The sequence below is a fragment of the Acipenser ruthenus genome, chromosome 26 (assembly GCF_902713425.1).
Source record: "Acipenser ruthenus chromosome 26, fAciRut3.2 maternal haplotype, whole genome shotgun sequence".
In the NCBI taxonomy this organism is placed as follows: Eukaryota; Metazoa; Chordata; class Actinopteri; order Acipenseriformes; family Acipenseridae; genus Acipenser; species Acipenser ruthenus.
The window spans coordinates 7782780-7802048 of record NC_081214.1 but is presented as its reverse complement, the minus strand read 5'-3'; the positions used below and the strand labels follow the sequence as shown (position 1 = coordinate 7802048).

The window sequence follows — 19269 nt, the reverse complement described above, 5'->3', positions numbered from 1 at the left end:
AGTTAAATAGACACATACTCTAACCTCTGACAGCTACTGGCACATTAGCACTGCCCTTGCCCACTGTGTCTTGATAAGCCTGACTAGATTTTGGGTGTATCAATGCACTTGTGAGACAGCAAGAGATTGGACCCCTTATCAAAGTTAAGCACAGTAAATTAGCACAGTCGTTTTCCCTTGAACAATGCATTTACCATAGTTTGCCATGGTTTGCCATGTTTTTGTTTGTAATGTGCTTTGCAACCCTTTGGTTTTACAATGCTTATCTATGCTTTACTATATTTCCACTGTGCTTTATTACCTTTTGGTGTGATTCTACTATGGGACAGTTTAAGTGTACCCCTAATTCTGAATGCAGAATGACTGGGTGGGACATTTGCATCCACCCTCCAAAAAATAGTACATGCAATGGTGGTTGCAACATTCAAAATGAATACCAAATACATCCACAGTAGTTCTGTATTTGGGCAGCACTGCACTTGAGGGACAGATTGCTCATTATAATATTTTGAAGAGGAGGTGATATTTTGGCAGCATCTGATTCAGATCTCCATCAGTTCTGTTAGATCTGAGCGCTGCTTTTGATGCTGTGGATCATTCTGTTCTCCTTCGCCCTCTTAAAGGCTGTATATGCTGATCTGGTGCTGCCTTAAAAAACATCTTTCAAACAGGGAACAGTTGGGGGTTCAGTATCATCCATTTCAGAGATCGATTCTGGTGAACTTTCATTGTTATACTGACGACGCTCAGCTGTATCTGCCTGCTTGTCATTTTCACATAACAAAATGGATGCAGCAACATTTTCTTCTTCTGAATTTAGATAAAACAGAGATAATGCTCCTGGGTACCCGTCATCAGTTTAAGGGTCCATGCTTTTTTTTCTTCTAGGATTGATTATTGCAATGCACCCTTTGCTGGCCTGTCTGATAAAGCTTTATCGTCTGTATTATGTTCTTATTGTTCAGAATGATGCTGCAAGAGTGTTAACTAAGTCTAGAAAATCCGATCACATCACCCCGGTTTTGACCTCCTTCCAGTATGATTTAGAGCTAATTTTAAGATCCTTTTCATTCCCTGATTTCCATTACACGAGAGTAGATGTTAAAACTTCATGCTGATTTGAACTCGGCTCTCGCCAAGATAAGCACCAACTAAGACGTAGCTTTACAGTAAACTAATGTGATCCATATGTGTCTCCATCCATTTACGTTTCCTTCCATATGATGATGTAGATATCCTTCTGTCTGGTGTTAATGGCTGAAGTGTAATGCTGGCTCCAGGGATCAGCTTATTTTGCCTCCCTGGCGCATCAGCACACACGACGGCTGCGATGCTGGCTCCGGGGATCAACCAAAGTGCGGCCTCCCCAGCGCATCAGCATGACAACCGTCTGGATTGAGCTAAGTAGGGTACATCTCTGGGGTTTTCAAGTGGGCACCTTCCATCCTCAGTGTTTCGTCGACTAGCCCACGACACCTCAAGAGGGCTCGACGGTGATTCTGGCGTCCCAGCATCACCCCCCTCCGTCCCCCACTCAACTCAGCCCAGCTTACTTACCTGTCCCCAGCCAGAATCTTTCCGTCTCAACCACAGCCAGTTGCTGCTCCTCTCTGCTGCTTCAGATAAGTTCTTCACTGTGCGACGCAACTCTTGGCCACTGAATCCGACGTCTCTGAGAAACCGGGTTGTAGAGTGTGCCACAAATCCTCGACAACCCACTTCCACTGGGTAAACCCGAACTCTCCATCCTCGCTGTTCCGCTTCAGTGGCTAGTTGAGCATACCGCAGTTTCTTCCTCTCATACGCCTCATCTACAGCGTCCTCCCATGGCACTGTTAACTCTACCAGGTGAACAAGGCGTGCTGATCCAGACCACAAGACAATATCTGGTCGAAGGTTAGTGGTGGCAATCTCAGGTGGAAAAATAAGCCGTTGACCAACATCTGCCAGCATATTCCAGTCTCTAGCAGCTTCCAGTTGTCCTGGGCGAGGATTGGTTTTAACACCTTTTCTTGGTGGTTGCTCTCCTGGGCGGAGGAATGTTGTCTTTTGTGTGTAATGTTTTGATGGAACAGGTGGCAACTTATTGGTCATGTTACGCTTGTCTTCCAATGCTAAGGCCAAACATCGCAGCACCTGGTCATGGCGCCAAGTAAACCGTCCTTGGCTAAGAGCCACCTTACATCCTGTCAAAATGTGCCTTAATGTTGCAGGTGATGAACACAAAGGACATGAGGGATCCTCTCCTACCCAGAGGTTTAGGTTCTGTGGTGATGGGAGAACATCATATGTTGACCTGATGAGGAAACTGATCCTGCTCTGTTCCATTGACCATAGGTCTTGCCAGCCAATCTTGCGTTGTTCCACACTCTCCCATCTCATCCATTCTCCCTGTTTGGCCTGGGAAATGGCCTTTATACACCTCATCCTCTCCTCCTGCTTCTGCACCTCGTTGACTACCAGCTTCCTTCTTTGAGCTGGGGCCGCCTTGTGCCATGTAGGAGGAGTTGAACTGAAACCAAGACCCCCTCTTCCATGCTGAACTTGCCCCATGATATCACCAATTCGAAGGGCAGCCTTTGCATCTTCCACAGCTTTCTTTGCCGCCCACTTTCTTCCAGTTTTCAACACAGGTGCTGCCTCCCTTACGCATTTATCGCGTGACTCTACTAATGTCATTTCCAGTCTGACCTTGGCGCACTTAAACTCCTCGGTTAGAGCAGAGACTGGTAGCTGCAGTATTCCTTTACCATAAAGTCCCACTCTGCTGAGGCAGCGTGGAACTCCCAACCATTTCCTGATGTATGAACTGATTAAAGCTTCCAGCTTCTCTACTGTTGTCAAAGAAACCTCGTACACAGTCAGTGGCCACAGCAACCTCGGCAGTAGACCAAACTGAAAGCACCAGAGTTTTAGTTTACCTGGTAGTGCGCAGCTGTCTATGCTCTTCAACCCTTCCACTGCTTGTTGTCTAACTTCTCCCACACGAACTGTGTCCTTTAGATCCCCGTCGTACCATCTCCCAAGACTCTTCACTGGCTTCTCAGACACTGTTGGTATTGCCTCACCATTAATGAAGAATGTTTTATCTACTACTTTGCCTTTAATTATAGAGATGCTCCTTGATTTAGTGGGCTTGAATTGCATTCGTGCCCATTCAATGTTATTGGTTAATTTGCCCAATAATCGATTAGTGCAGGCTACTGTTGTAGTCATGGTTGTCATGTCATCCATGTATGCTCGAATTGGTGGTAGTCGCATTCCAGAAGCCAAGCGCTCTCCTCCTACTACCCATTTTGATGCCCTAATGATTACTTCCATTGCCATGGTAAAAGCCAGTGGAGAAATGGTGCATCCTGCCATTATTCCAACCTCTAGGCATTGCCATGTAGTGCTGAATTCTGAAGTTGAAAAACTGAATTGCAAATCTCCAAAATAGGCTTTCACTAAATTTGTTATTGTCATCGGTACACTGAAAAAATCAAATGCTGCCCAAAGTAGTTCATGTGGCACTGAACCATATGCATTAGCCAAATCCAGGAATGTCACATGGAGCTCCTTCCTCTCCTTTTTAGCTGATTGAATTTGTTGCCAGATCACATTGATGTGTTCTAAGCAACCTGGGAAACCTGGAATGCCCGCTTTTTGTATTGAAGTGTCAATGAAGCAGTTCTTTAATAGGTAAGCTGACAATCTCTGAGCAATAATGCTGAAGAAAATCTTGCCTTCTACGTTTAATAGGGAAATGGGACGAAACTGACTGATGCTTGTAGAATCTTTTTCTTTAGGTATAAAGACTCCACCTGCTCGGCGCCATGCTCTTGGTACAACCTGTTTTTCCCATGCCACTTTCATCAATTTCCACAGAATTCGTAGAACTCCTGAAGCACTCTTGTACACTCTGTACGGAACTCCATTAGGCCCTGGAGATGATGAAGCCCTTGCTTTTTTCACAGCTTGCTCTATTTCTTTCCACTTAGGTGCACAGTCCTCCATTTGGTATTCTGGTGGATTGATAGGTGGGATGTCTGACGGAATTGACATAGGCTCCTGCCTTTTTGAATCTGTATGTGTTTCCTCCAAATATCTCTCCAGCTCAACCTTAGATGCTTTTAGTGTGCCATTCTTCTCACTGGTGAATAACTTCTTTACAAATTTGAATGGGTCTTTATAAAAGTTAGCTCTCGCACGCTCCTTCTTTTTGTAGCGTTTCCGTAGGCGCTCAGCTCTGCGCAATGTTGCAAGCTTATCTTTTATGACCCTTTGTAAGAGATTGAGTCCCTCCTTCTGACTTTGTTCTGCTCTTCTCCATTGGTTCCTCAGCTGTCTCCTTTCTCTAACTAAGCGTTCAATCTCCTGCTGCCGTCTAGACTTTCCAGGAATAGTTTGTACTTTTTCCTTCCTTTTTTCAACTCCAAACCTCTCACTTCCATATGCGTAGATGATGTCCCCAAATTTATCCAGCTTCTTTTCAACTGTTCCACTTAATCTTTCCAATGCAACGCAGAGATCTGTGTTTACTGTGTCCCATGCAGTTTTCTCACAAGCTCTTGGCCATTTAACTCCAGGCTTGTGCCCGTTGGTCTTGCTCCATTTATATCTCACTGAATTGTTGTCTCTATACATCCCTGGCCATACACTGCGCTCACAGGATGCTGCGTTTGCTGTGAGTTCCATGGTTTAAAATGCGTAATCTCTCCTTGAAAAGGCATTTCTTGGCACATTGCCGTAAGGCTATGAATTGATTTTAAATAGCTGACTAACAACTAAAATGTTTCTTATTCATTTTGAACTATTATTTGTAACCATGTTTGCTGTGTTCAAACGTGTTCATTGCTTTGAGAGGCCCTGGTCTTGAAAGGCGCTATATGGGGCTGGTATGTAAGTGCAATGTTGTTGTTGTTATATATTTAGTAAGCAAGAAGGAGTCTGAGTCTGGTAAAATAAGCGATATTGTTGACAATATTTTGTGTTGAGCTGTGGCAAAGTGGTTAGTAAGGGGAACAGGTGTAGCGGTGATGCGGTGCAGGAGTGACAGGCAGACAACGATAATCCAGTGGAAAAAAGCTTTATTTTATTTTAATTCCTGGTCTAGTGACCATAAATAATAAGCCCCGGCAATACACAACGATGTGTAGAGCGCGGGGATGAAAACACAGGTTTACAGTCCTGGAAAAAGAAAACAAAAACACGTTCACCCGTCTCGGGTGCGTGCAGTCGTGCTGGTGGTGAGTGAATACACTTTTTTATTCCGTGACAGTTCATGCATTGGTGATCCGGCTTGTGCTGGCCCAAGGCGACAGCTCCGGATGTGCTTTAGCTGTCTGGTGGTTTCAAAAACACAGACAGTTATTGTACAGTGATAAACAAACACAAACACACACACACGCAACTCTCTATAGAGTAATACAGTTTTATTACTAACGTCCTTCTCGGTCCTTGGCTTAACCCAAACGAAGGAAAAGAACAGCGTTACCCTGGCCCCTATATGTAATCCCGCATGATATCTAGGTAAACGGTTGCAGCTGCCTTATTACTTGCAGCTGCCCCTCGTTTACCTGTCAAATCAATACGGTCTTACAACAGAGTCTCGCTTCCTTCCAGGCTGACCCACTTCCCGGTCCCGGAAACGAACTGTCAGGCCAGCCCTTCCAGATACTTCTCCTCCCGTTCTTTAGCGCCCTCACAGGTCGGGAGGAAGATTTATCACCAGAACTCATTGTATTTCTGTCACATATCCCACCGCTCAGAGTGGAGCCGAAGGAACACTCGGCTAAATCTACCTTTCCCATTGCTCCCCCCTCCCGGGAAAAATAATCCGCATTTTGGTGGTCTTTCCCCGCACGGTGTACCATATGGTACATGAAGGGCTGCAATGCCAGATACCACCGAGTTATCCGGGCATTGCTGTCCTTCATTGTGCTTAACCACTTGAGTGGGGCGTGGTCTGTGACAAGATCAAATGAGTGTCCCAGCAGGTAGTATCGTAAAGAGTGAGTAGCCCATTTAATGGCCAAACACTCTTTTTCGACTACGGAGTAGTTACGTTCCCGAGGTAACATTTTCTTGCTTAGGTACAATATCGGGTGTTCTACTCCAGCTACTTTTTGGGACAAGACTGCACCCAAACCTACATCCGAGGCGTCGGTGTGGAGGATGAATCTCTTGGTGAAATCTGGGGTAATAAGAGTGGGGGCCTGGCAAAGTTTACGCTTAATCGTATCAAACGCCCTCTGTCACTCAGCTGACCATTTAATTAAATTTGGAGCACTCTTTTTGGTGAGGTCGACTAACAGGTTAACCACTGTGGCGTACTCGGGGATGAAGCGGTGGTAATAACCGGCTAAGCCCAGTAGTGACCTCACCTGAGTCTTGGTTTTGGGGATCGCTGCATCAACCAAAGCCTGGATTTTGGTGACCACAGGTCTCACCCTTCCATTTCCCATTAAAAATCCCAAATATTGAGTCTCTGTTTTGGCAAACGCACATTTTCTCAAGTTAGCTGTCAGCCGGGCTGCTCTTAGAGACTGAAGAACAGCTGCAAGCCTAGCCAAATGCTCTCGCCAGGTGGAGCTGTAAATCACCACATCATCAATATACGCTGCTGCATATTCATGATGTGGGCGTAAAACCTGGTCCATCAGTCTCTGAAAGGCAGCGGGCGCACCATGTAGCCCAAATGGCATGGTTTTAAAGTGGAACAGCCCTTCTGGTGTTGAAAATGCGGTTTTCTCTCTGGAGCTGCGGGTTAAAGGGATTTGCCAGTATCCCTTCGTCAGGTCCAGAGTGGAAATAAACCTCGCTTTTCCCAGTCTGTCTAAAAGCTTGTCGACCCGAGGCATGGGATACGCATCGAACTTAGCAATAGCGTTTACCTTTCTGAAATCTACGCAGAAGCGGTTGGTGCCGTCCTTCTTAGCCACTATGACAATGGGGCTGCACCACTCGCTCCTGGAAGGTTCAATCACCCCAAGCTCGAGCATATCCCATACCTCTTTGCGCACGCCACTTCGTCGACTTTCCGGGATCCGGTACGGTCTCTCTCGCACTGTGAAACCTGGTGGAGAGATAATGTCATATTCAACTAAGTTTGTTCTGCCGGGCACGTCAGAAAAACATCACTGAACTCCTCAATAAGCTTACGCAGCTCTCTTTGCTGATCCGGAACCAACTGTTCCCCCATTGAAATCACTCTTGTGCTCGGGGTCTCTGGACAGGGGCCTAAATCATCCTCCATATTGCCTGGGGCTATAAATAAGACCTCCCTTGCCTGTCAGGGCTTTAACAAATTAACATGGTAAATTTCACGTTCATTCCGGCGATCGGGCTGTCTAATTTCATAATTTACTTTCCCTATAGCCCGAATCACCTCATACAGCCCCTGCCATTTAGCACACAGTTTTGATTCTGATGAGGGAAGTAGCAGCATTACCTTGTCCTCTGGTCGAAAGGTTGTAATGCTGCTGCTGTCGGTGCTGAGCCGATCTGAGGTTGTCTCGGGCCAAACAACCGACCAAATCCAGGCGATCTCTTAGTAGGAGCACATACTTCACTGCATTTTTAGACAAGCCTTTGTGCTCCTCCCACCCCTCTCTCAGCAGGTCGAGAATGCCGCGAGGCTGCTGGCCGTATAGGAGCTCAAAGGGGGAGAACCCCGTTGAACTCTGCGGCACTTCTCTCACCGCAAAAAGGAGGTAGGGAAGAAGCGATGCCCAATGTTTCTGCTCTTGTGTTACAAATCGCCTCAGCATCGACTTTAAGGTCTGATTAAAACGTTCAACCAGACCGTCCGATTGTGGATGATAAACGGACGTCCTGATGGGACGTATTTTCAATATTTTGTACACCTGCTGTAATGTATTGGAGAGAAAATTGGTCCCGTGATCGGTCAAAATCTCCTTGGGGATCCCTACTCTAGCCATAATCTGCGCTAACTCGGTGGCTATTGCAGCGGCACTAGTGGACCTCAATGGAACTGCCTCCAGGTATCGCGTTGCATAATCCACCACCACTAATATATGCGTATACCCGGAGTCAGAAGGTAGCAAAGGACCCACTATGTCCATTGCAATGCGTTCAAAAGGAGTGGAAATAATCGGCAGTGGGACCAAAGGGGCGGGGCGCACTCGACCCCACGCTACTCACTGGCAGTCTGGGCATGTGGCTACATATCTCGACACATCAGTATGAAGACCTACCCAATAGAATCGAGCCAGTATCCGTTCCCTCGTCTTCTCGGCTCCGAGGTGCCCCGCAAAAGGGATATCATGCGCCAGCCTCATGACCTCGGTCCGACAAGACGGGGAACCAACAATTGTGTTACAGGCTGTCCTGTGCCCGCGGCTAGGTTTACCCTATATAGTAATTGCCCCTTGATACTGAAATGTGGATATACTAGCGCCCCAGTGCCGTCAACATCCTTACCTTCAATGGACTGGACCTGCCCCCAAGCGTGCACCAGTGACGAGTCATTATGTTGGCCCCACACTAGGTCCGCGCTTGAGTACCACGGGTCCGGTACATTGAGAGGGGCTGGAATAACCTCTGCTCTAGTCGGTCCAGTAACCTCGCTCTCTCGGTCACACTGCGTTCCCACTCCCTTCGACTGGCGTTTGTTACCATTGCAGCACTCTCCCACCAGACCCCAGCCTTGTCTCACAAATGCTCCCTCCCATTTCGCGGTCCGTCTCTCCTTATTTGTTTTTCTAGGACGGAAAAGAGGGGAAAACATTTCAGTGTGAAAAGGAAACACATCACCAATTCGTTCCTTTTTTTTTTCTCTGCCACGTTTACGTGTGTGGCTGAGACTGCCATTATTTGCATAAATTCTTGGCCAGTCTCGACCCAGAATAACTGGGTGTGGCAACCTTTCCGCCACCCCGACTACAAGGTGACGTTTTATCGGTCCTACCGATAAATATACTTTTAATGTGGGGTCTGCCGCCGTGTCTCCATTGATACAGGAGATGGCCACCTGACCTCGTGGCCGCCACGACACACCGCCCAGGAGAGCTGTCCTAATCAAAGTCTGCTCACACCCTGTGTCCACTAATGCGTGGGTTTTTCACATTCCCTAACACAACATTAATCAAACAAGGCCCCTCCCGACCATTTTCCCCACGCTTACCAGTTTCAGGTGCCCAATTGCACGCGGCCACGTCACACTCCATGGCAGCGGGGCATGACCTGGCCAGATGTCCCGGCTGGTGGCACCTAAAACAGATAGGAGGGACAGAGGGGGCATAGGTCAGAAATCTGTCCCGCTGCTGGTATGGCAACGGGGCAGGGGCAGCACCTCTACCCCAGCTGGGGGCCAACCTTGGTCTCCAGGGGGGGACGGCAAGGGGGCCCAATGGGGTCGGTGCTCTAGGAGGTCTGGGTCCCTGGAACGCGGGGAGTGGTGGTGGTGGTGTTGGAGGAGAGGGAGGGAGAGGTCGGCTGCTCCGAAGGGCAGGGGCCGACAGGATCCCGATCCGGGCAGAGTCAGGGAGTCCTCGAAATCTTCAGCCAGTTTGACCGCCTCCTCCAGGGTGTCGGGGTTGTGGCGCCGTATCCACGCCTGGGTCTCGGCGCCGACCACATGGCAGAACTGCTCTACCACAATGGCTTCCCCCATCTGCTGGGCGGTCTTCTTCCCGGGGGTCAGCCAATGTGGTCGCACAACCGCTCTGCAACCACCCTGGGGCGTGTCTCCGGGGCTCTCCGGTACTCCCTAAACCGCGCCCGGTGGGTCTCCGTGGTGATGTTCAGACGGCGGAGGATAGCCTGCTTGACCAGGTCATAATCGGTGGCGTGATGGTCGCTCATGGCTTGGTAGGCTGCCTGAGCCTCCCCAATCAGGCAGGGTCCCAACTGGCTGGCCCAGAACTCCCGCGGCCAAGCCGCCGCGGTAGCCAGCCGCTCGAACGCCACCAAATACGCCTCCGGGTCATCCTCCGCCGACATCTTCATTGCCTGTGCCTTCGGGGGCGACATCAGCGGTGTTGTGGTAGGGGTCGTCGCTGCAGCAACGGCCAGCCCTACCCGTTCAATGAGCGCCGTGTAGCGCTCCTCCCTCCTTCTCTCCTCTGCGTCGCGCCTGCTCTCCAGCACCTGCAGCAGCTCCGCCAGTGTGTTGCGGTCCATAGTCCCGTGCTCTGACACCACGTGTGGCAAAGTGGTTAGTAAGGGGAACAGGTGTAGCAGTGATGCGGTGCAGGAGTGACAGGCAGACAACGATAATCCAGTGGAAAAAAGCTTTATTTTATTTTAATTCCTGGTCTATTGACCATAAATAATAAGCCCCGGCAATACACAACGATGTGTAGAGCGCGGGGATGAAAACACAGGTTTACAGTCCTGGAAAAAGAAAACAAAAACACGTTCACCCGTCTCGGGTGCGTGCAGTCGTGCTGGTGTTCAGTGAATACACTTTTTATTCCGTGACAGTTCGTGCAGTGGTGATCCGGCTTGTGCTGGCCCAAGGCGACAGCTCCGGATGTGCTTTAGCTGTCTGGTGGTTTCAAAAACACAGACAGTTATTGTACAGTGATAAACAAACACAAACACACACACACGCAACTCTCTATAGAGTAATACAGTTTTATTACTAACGTCCTTCTCGGTCCTTGGCTTAACTCAAACGAAGGAAAAGAACAGCGTTACCCTGGCCCCTATATGTAATCCCGCATGATATCTAGGTAAACGGTTGCAGCTGCCTTATTACTTGCAGCTGCCCCTCGTTTACCTGTCAAATCAATACGGTCTTACAACAGAGTCTCGCTTCCTTCCAGGCTGACCCACTTCCCGGTCCCGGAAACGAACTGTCAGGCCAACCCTTCCAGATACTTCTCCTCCCGTTCTTTAGCGCCCTCACAGGTCGGGAGGAAGATTTATCACCAGAACTCATTGTATTTCTGTCACATGAGCTGACTTACTCTACTGAACAATTATTATCAACATTTGTATTATTATCAAGAAGTTAAAATGTGTGAGCACCAATACTCCCAGAATGCTTTGTTCCTCTCTCTCTCTCTCTCTCTCTCTCTCTCTCTCTCTCTCTCTCTCTCTCTCTCCCTCTCTCTCTTCCTGTGGGAGTTACTGTTAAATAAGTTGCAAAGGAAGTCAATGTTGCATCTTTTTTAAAAGTTCTCAAAACACCTTCCGTGTACAGATTGCGCAGTTCTTTTTTTGCGTGTTAAACAGTGGGATTGTAAAGATTGTGTGGGTCTACTGGGTTGCATTTAATGCATCATCATCTTTTAAAAATACTTTCTTACCTCTCGTTAACACAAGTAACATTACTGTTCTGTCATATAGTTTCCCAGAATATATTTTCTATTGGTGAAGCGTGTGTATCCTGCCACAATAGTGGAGATTCACTTCTTTCCTGGGCAGCAGGTATAAGGACGCACCAAAACTCCTAGGCAGCAAAATGTATACTCAATAAAAGAGTTTTCAGATTTATATAGCTTCATTAAAACCAAAATAATTTAGGACTGAAAGGTCTAAAGAGTTTTGTTTAGTATCACCTGACTATTGTACAGTGTTCTGGGTTCAGTTACTCCAATTTTAAGTAATTATAATTTTTCTGTATATATAAAGAAAATATAAACTAACACTGTAGTATACTGAATTAAAAAAAAAAACTGTTTTGGGATAGTATTTTTTTATCTTCGTTTTCCGAGTTTACAATCAAAACTTCATTTTCTCTTTGTCCTGTTTTTAAAATCTTTTCTTTTTTTATAGACTGTTTTTAATTGTTCTATTTTTACAAACTGGATTTATATCTTGGTGTTTCTAATTTTACAATTAAACTGTATTTATTTTGTATTCCAATTTTATTACATTTTTGTTTTTGACTCTTAATTGTTCTGTTTCTACAAACTAGCTTTTTATCTTAGTTTTTCTAATTTTACAATTAAAACCAAATTTTTGTAGCTCTTTTTTAATTTCCGTTTTATTAAATTCTGTATTAGACTGTTAACTGAATGTTTAATTGTTCTTTTGTGTGTGTGTGAAGCGCTTTGGGATCTTTGTGATGAAAGGTGCTGCAGGAATGGATGAGTGACCATCATGATTTCTCTTGACAGGAACTGGTGCCAGTACACGGTGACGAAGATGGTGTCTTGCCAGGTGCACAACGGCTCAGAGACGGTTGTCCAGCGGGTTTACCAGAGCTGCCGCTGGCCAGGACCCTGTGCCAACGTCATCAGGTACTGTACCCTAGCTCTGCTTTGCACTAGCACAGTACTGTACCCTAGAGCCCTGCCGATGCTCTGTGCTAGCACAGTACTGTACCCTAGAGCCCTGCCGCTGCTCTGCTCTGCACTAGCACAGTACTGTACCCTAGAGCCCTGCCGATGCTCTGTGCTAGCACAGTACTGTACCCTAGAGCCCTGCCGCTGCTCTGTGCTAGCACAGTACTGTACCCTAGAGCCCTGCCGCTGCTCTGTGCTAGCACAGTACTGTACCCTCGAGCCCTGCCGCTGCTCTGTGCTAGCACAGTACTGTACCCTCGAGCCCTGCCGCTGCTCTGTGCTAGCACAGTACTGTATCCTAGAGCCCTGCCGCTGCTCTGTGCTAGCACAGTACTGTACCCTCGAGCCCTGCCGCTGCTCTGTGCTAGCACAGTACTGTACCCTCGAGCCCTGCCGCTGCCCTGTGCTAGCACAGTACTGTACCCTAGAGCCCTGCCGCTGCTCTGCTCTGCACTAGCACAGTACTGTACCCTAGAGCCCTGCCGATGCTCTGCTCTGCACTAGCACAGTACTGTACCCTAGAGCCCTGCCGCTGCTCTGTGCTAGCACAGTACTGTACCCTAGAGCCCTGCCGCTGCTCTATGCTAGCACAGTACTGTACCCTAGAGCCCTGCCGCTGCTCTGTGCTAGCACAGTACTGTACCCTAGAGCCCTGCCGCTGCTCTGTGCTAGCACAGTACTGTACCCTAGAGCCCTGCCGCTGCTCTGTGCTAGCACAGTACTGTATCCTAGAGCCCTGCCGCTGCTCTGTGCTAGCACAGTACTGTACCCTAGAGCCCTGCCGCTGCTCTGTGCTAGCACAGTACTGTACCCTAGAGCCCTGCCGCTGCTCTGTGCTAGCACAGTACTGTACCCTAGAGCCCTGCCGCTGCTCTGTGCTAGCACAGTACTGTACCCTAGAGCCCTGCCGCTGCTCTGTGCTAGCATAGTACTGTACCCTAGAGCCCTGCCGCTGCCCTGTGCTAGCACAGTACTGTACCCTAGAGCCCTGCCGCTGCTCTGCTCTGCACTAGCACAGTACTGTACCCTCGAGCCCTGCCGCTGCTCTATGCTAGCACAGTACTGTACCCTAGAGCCCTGCCGCTGCTCTGTGCTAGCACAGTACTGTACCCTAGAGCCCTGCCGCTGCTCTGTGCTAGCACAGTACTGTACCCTAGAGCCCTGCCGCTGCTCTGTGCTAGCACAGTACTGTACCCTAGAGCCCTGCCGCTGCTCTGTGCTAGCACAGTACTGTACCCTCGAGCCCTGCCGCTGCTCTGTGCTAGCACAGTACTGTACCCTCGAGCCCTGCCGCTGCTCTGTGCTAGCACAGTACTGTACCCTAGAGCCCTGCCGCTGCTCTGCTCTGCACTAGCACAGTACTGTACCCTAGAGCCCTGCCGCTGCTCTGTGCTAGCACAGTACTGTACCCTAGAGCCCTGCCGCTGCTCTGTGCTAGCACAGTACTGTACCCTCGAGCCCTGCCGCTGCCCTGTGCTAGCACAGTACTGTACCCTCGAGCCCTGCCGCTGCTCTGTGCTAGCACAGTACTGTACCCTCGAGCCCTGCCGCTGCCCTGTGCTAGCACAGTACTGTACCCTCGAGCCCTGCCGCTGCTCTGTGCTAGCACAGTACTGTACCCTCGAGCCCTGCCGCTGCTCTGTGCTAGCACAGTACTGTACCCTCGAGCCCTGCCGCTGCTCTGTGCTAGCACAGTACTGTACCCTCGAGCCCTGCCGCTGCCCTGTGCTAGCACAGTACTGTACCCTAGAGCCCTGCCGCTGCTCTGCTCTGTGCTAGCACAGTACTGTATCCTAGAGCCCTGCCGCTGCTCTGTGCTAGCACAGTACTGTATCCTAGAGCCCTGCCGCTGCTCTGCACTAGCACAGTACTGTACCCTCGAGCCCTGCCGCTGCTCTGTGCTAGCACAGTACTGTACCCTCGAGCCCTGCCGCTGCTCTGCTCTGCACTAGCACAGTACTGTACCCTATATGTATCGGTGCTACATATATACAGTAACAGCAGTAGAACATTCAGGTTTTATTTATTTCTTAGCAGATGCCCTTATCCAGGGCAACTTACAATTGTTACAAGATATCACATTATTTTTTACATACAATTATATTATTTTTTTTACACATTATTTTTACATACAATTACCCATTTATACAGCTGGGTTTTTACTGGAGCAGTCTAGGTAAAGTACCTTGCTCAAGGGTACAGCAGCAGTATCCCCCACCTGGGATTGAACCCACGACCCTCCGGTAAAGAGTCCTGAGCCCTAACCACTACTCCACACTGCAGGTGACATCAATTAACAATGAGTCCACAAACTCCTCACGCTGCCCGGAGTGCAATGCTCTCTTCACATGGTATCAATTCACTTTATTATTCTGAAAAGAAATATGTTACACATTAGAAACAAGTACATTAACAAACCATCCATGCATTACTCTCCAAAAGAGTGTTCTCATTGAACCAAATGAAATCAGATAAGCAATGCATTATAGTACCAGAGTGCTATCCAGTGTTAACATGAAAATGGTTGCTAAAATAGCTCCAATCACTTTGAGGGCAAGCCTGTCTCCAGTAATAAGTGTCTGAACCTTTCTTACCTCTCATTAGCCTCTCAACACATCTCTCAAGACCTCTGTTAACGTTTTTACTTTGCCTTCTCTGTTTCACCCTGGCATCGCACCCTAATGTGAAGCGAATGCCGAGGCTGGGACCAGCCGCAGCTGGGTTTTATTACAGCGTTTTCCAGCCCTGGGGAATCAGCCTGGGTCACACAAACCCCTTATCTGTGGTTATCCCGGTGTAAACGAATATTGGTTCCCATGAATATTTGTTCCCACCAGCGACCATTTGTTCCCCCCTACATGCATGTTTGTTATTTATCCTGTTATGTAAATGATGCATGTATAATGCTAGTGAATGGGAGCAATGCTGTCAGGCTGTTCTCATGTATTATTGTAGGTGAGACTGGAGCTGTCACAGGGGACTGGATGGTACACGTTTTGGGTTCGGGCTAGGGTCAGGGTCAGGGTCAGGGTTAGGGTTAGTGTTAGGGTTTGCGAAAGTGGTCTTAAAATGAACGTTTTAGTTGAAAATGCATGGATATAGACTTATATGCAAAAAAAGATTTGTTACAAACAAATAAGGGGGTACAAATATTTGGGAGAGGAACCGATATTCACAGCTCTCCAGCGCCGTCATCACCCTGAATCTTAATAATATTGAGCACTAGTCTAAACACGCCATTCTCAGCTCTCCAGCACTGTCATTACCTGGAATCTTTATAATAATGAGCACTAGTCTAAACACTCCACTCTCAGCTCTCAAGCGCTGTCATAACAAGACATGCTCAATCACAGCCCCAAATCTGCAATGAAAACTCATTATCAATGTCCTCTTTCAGTATAAACAGATTAAAGTATTACAGGAAGCGGTTTCAAATGTATTTAAAGAACTTTAATGTTATTCTGCAAGGACTGCATGCAAACTGAAGCACACACGGCACGCACACACACAAACCCAAAAACAAATACTGTGCTCCCCTTTCACGCTACATTCAGTGCTTCATGGAAACTTCGCTATATAATTTCTATATTCTGTAGAAATGTAAAGTCTACCTGTAATGTAAAGTCTACCTGTAATGGGGCAGCAGTGTGGAGTAGTGGTTAGGGCTCTGGACTCTTGACTCTGCTGCTGTACCCTTGATCAAGGTACTTTACCTAGATTGCTCCAGTAAAAACCCAACTGTATAAATGGGCAATTGTATGTAAAAAATAATGTGTAAAAAATAATGTAATTGTGGTGTTCCCGAGTGGCGCATCCAGTAAAAGCACTCGCTAGAGTGCAGGATGCACTCTATAGCCTGGACGACGCCAGTTCAAGTCCAGGCTATTCCACAGCCGACTGTGGACGGGGGCGGGGGGAGGAGGGTTAGGTCGACCAGGGAGTCCTCGGCTCACCGCGCACCAGCGACCCCTGTAGTCTGGCTGGGCGCCTGTGGGCTTGCCTGTAAGCTGCCCAGAGCTGCGTTGTCCTCCGACGCTGTAGCTCTGAGGCGGCTGCACGGTGAGTTCGCAGTGTGTAAAGAAGCGGGCGGCTGACGGCACACGCTTCTGAGGACAGCGTGTGTTCATCTTCGCCCCTCCCGAGTCAGCGCAGGGGTGGTAGTGGTGAGCTGAGCCTAAAAAATAACTGGGCATTTCAAATTGGGGAGAAAATAATAAAAACTAATTGGCAACGGCTAAATTTTTTTAAAAAAAAATAATGTAATTGTCTGTAAAAATAATGTGATATCTTGTAACAATTGTAAGTCGCCCTGGATAAGGGCATCTGCTAAGGGCATTATTAATAAATAATAATGTGGATGACAGTGTTAATTTTGACCTGCCTGGATAAGCCACAGCTGGATTTTATAAAATGGGCAGCAGTGTGGAGTAGTGGTTAGGGCTCTGGACTCTTGACCGGAGGGTTGTGGGTTCAATCCCCAGTGGGGGACACTGCTGCTGTGCCCTTGAGCAAGGTACTTTACCTAGATTGCTCCAGTAAAAACCCAACTGTATAAATGGGTAATTGTATGGAAAAATAATGTGATATCTGTATAATGTGAAATAATGTATAATGTGATATGTTGTAGCAATTGTAAGTCGCCCTGGATAAGGGCGTCTGCTAAGAAATAAATAGTAGTAGTAGTAATAAAATCATTTTCCAGCACTGGAGAGTTCCACTGGATCACATCAACCAGCTGTTTATAGGGGTAACCCTGGTGTCCCCCGGAATATTTATTCCCCAAGGACGGAATATTCATTCCCCAAGGACGGAATATTCATTCCCCCTAGGAACCAATCTTCAGGAATGCATTGTTCTAGTAATAATTGAAACGTGTTGACCACTCAAGGGAGCGTCTGCACGTGGTCTTTGTAGATACAAGAGGTCCAATGACTTTGAGATTGCTGGTGGTGACGGTGGCACGATGTCAGTTACAGGACCCTCATCAGGCCCACCTACAGAGTGGCATACCGCTCGGTGACGGCGCTGGAGTGGAGGTGCTGCCCTGGCTTCCTGGGGGACGACTGCAGCGAGGGTGAGTCCAGCCCTACCCCTCACACCACCTCCTCCACCAGCACACACTCACATACTCAGATACCTGCTAGACTCCCACATTCACACATCTTTTATGGTCCTGTACACATTCCTATCTGAGCTACATTTGTATTTTATAGCACGGGGGCAAATATTCAAACAAACACTGCTGTCAATGTAGTCAGGGGCTTCGTTCACATGACACAATGTATAAATGGCTGCATCACAAAGACATCATGCAAAGGAAACCAATGCATACATGACGTCTGAAATGAATATCACACACTACTGTACAGAAGAAGGGGTCTGTCCCTGGTTTAGTAAGTAATTCAATGCCAGGTTTATCACAATCTCAATTCACTTGACAGACAGGCATAGCTGTAAGGTTTAGTAATAAAACACCTACAAACAGAAACACCTGCCCTAACAGTAAGGTGTAGGAGCAATATGGGCAGCCTGGGCAGTACTGTTTCAAGCTGACTGTTCTGCAATGTGTTTTTCTGAAGGGAGGGTTCAAATGAGACCTTCTGGTGTTGCCTTAGTCTGAGTCGGGAAAACCACAGCTGGATTTGTTAGAGCATTTTACAGCACCAAGAATTCCACCTGGATTGCGTAAACCCAGTGCTGTAAAACGCTCTAAAACCCAGCTGTGCTTATCAGGGTATAGGATGATCAAATCAAGCCCCTAGACTCCTACAGACTTTTCGGATTGCTTACGGTTGTAATCCAGTATAGAAATGTATCTGTTTTGTAGTGAGCTGTATGTGTGTGCTGGTTTTAGAGCGGAGCTGAGCTCTCTCACAGATAGATAAGGCAGACGCTCCCACAGGAAGTCACCTTGTTTACAGAACCCCTTACATGAACACAACAGGAAGCTGCAAGTGTTCTCTCCGAAGGCTGGAGCGGGCAGACTGTGGGTCTCAGTTGGGCCGCACAGGAAACAACGCATCAGACAGACCTCTGTGACTTCCTATCCGACTTAATTAGAGTAATTATACCTTTTAAAAAAATATTTATTAAATACCGTAAATCAATTTATTTTTAAATACAGTTTATTAAAATGTTAGTTTGTGCTAGGGCTGAGGTTAGGGTCCCCTTTGTAATTAGGACAGTGGCCAGGCTCTTATTGATTATCAATGAAGCCTCATGCCTGCGTGTACATCCAGGGTGAACCAAATACTGACCACCGTGTGTCTAACGGGATCCTTGGAGTTCAGAACAGCGATTAGTATAGGGGATTTGAATCCCAGCCAGTTCAAGTCTCTGTGTCAGGGAGACGGTTCTTGCAGTGGGACCTCCCTTCTAGTGGGAGCAGCGCTGAGCTGTTGTTTGAGAACCTTTTTTTTTCCCCCCAGTGTTTAGTTTTACCTTGTTGTGTTATTAGTGATTATTAGTGATTACACTGTGTTTGTGTATGTCCTTCCGCTCTGGTAGTTTTCATCGCTACTGCATTTTTAAAATATTCTAAAACCTGCGCGCCTGGCGGCATGTCAACCTCAAATTCCGTGTCTCTCCTGTCTGTCAGCGGATAACACACCCCCTCTTACAAAAACATACTGAAATGTCGATATATATATATTTATTTATACATGTTGAGAGATCTGACATCTAATGCCTTTTCCAGATTTGCTGCTGCTGAGTGAATATTGTTTTTGAACCGGATCTCGTTTCGGTATCTTGAATTCATTCAAAACCAGTAATAGTTTACTGGGGGGGCACTGCACTCAATACCAGCGGCAAGGAAAGGGTTAAACAGAAGGAGCGTGCACGCAGCTAGACGGAACAAACAGCTTCCAGAAAATGAGTAAATAAACCCAGAGCCAAGAGCCAGTCCCCCCCTGTTGACCCCATGACCCTGTTGACCCCGTGCCCCTGTTCTGTGCTTGTTTTAGATTTCACTCAGCTGCAGTACTTGCAACATTTCCTGTGGCTGATGCAGCATATGGTTTATGAGACT

At 47.6% G+C, this 19269-nt stretch overlaps 1 protein-coding gene across 5 annotated transcripts in view; it reads left to right on the top strand.

Moving 5' to 3' along the window:
* The window catches only part of LOC117430387 (collagen alpha-1(XXVI) chain-like), a 58730-nt gene that overhangs the window by 8097 nt on the left and 31364 nt on the right, over positions 1 to 19269 (top strand). For 4 of the 5 annotated variants that reach the window (XM_059000866.1, XM_059000865.1, XM_034050380.3 and 1 more), the window contains exons 2-3: positions 12072 to 12194; positions 17210 to 17313. In XM_059000866.1, coding sequence (XP_058856849.1) covers positions 12072 to 12194; positions 17210 to 17313 — 227 coding nt within the window. The remainder of the gene's footprint in view (positions 1 to 12071; positions 12195 to 17209; positions 17314 to 19269) is intronic. The other variant, XM_034050379.3, reaches the window with a different exon arrangement.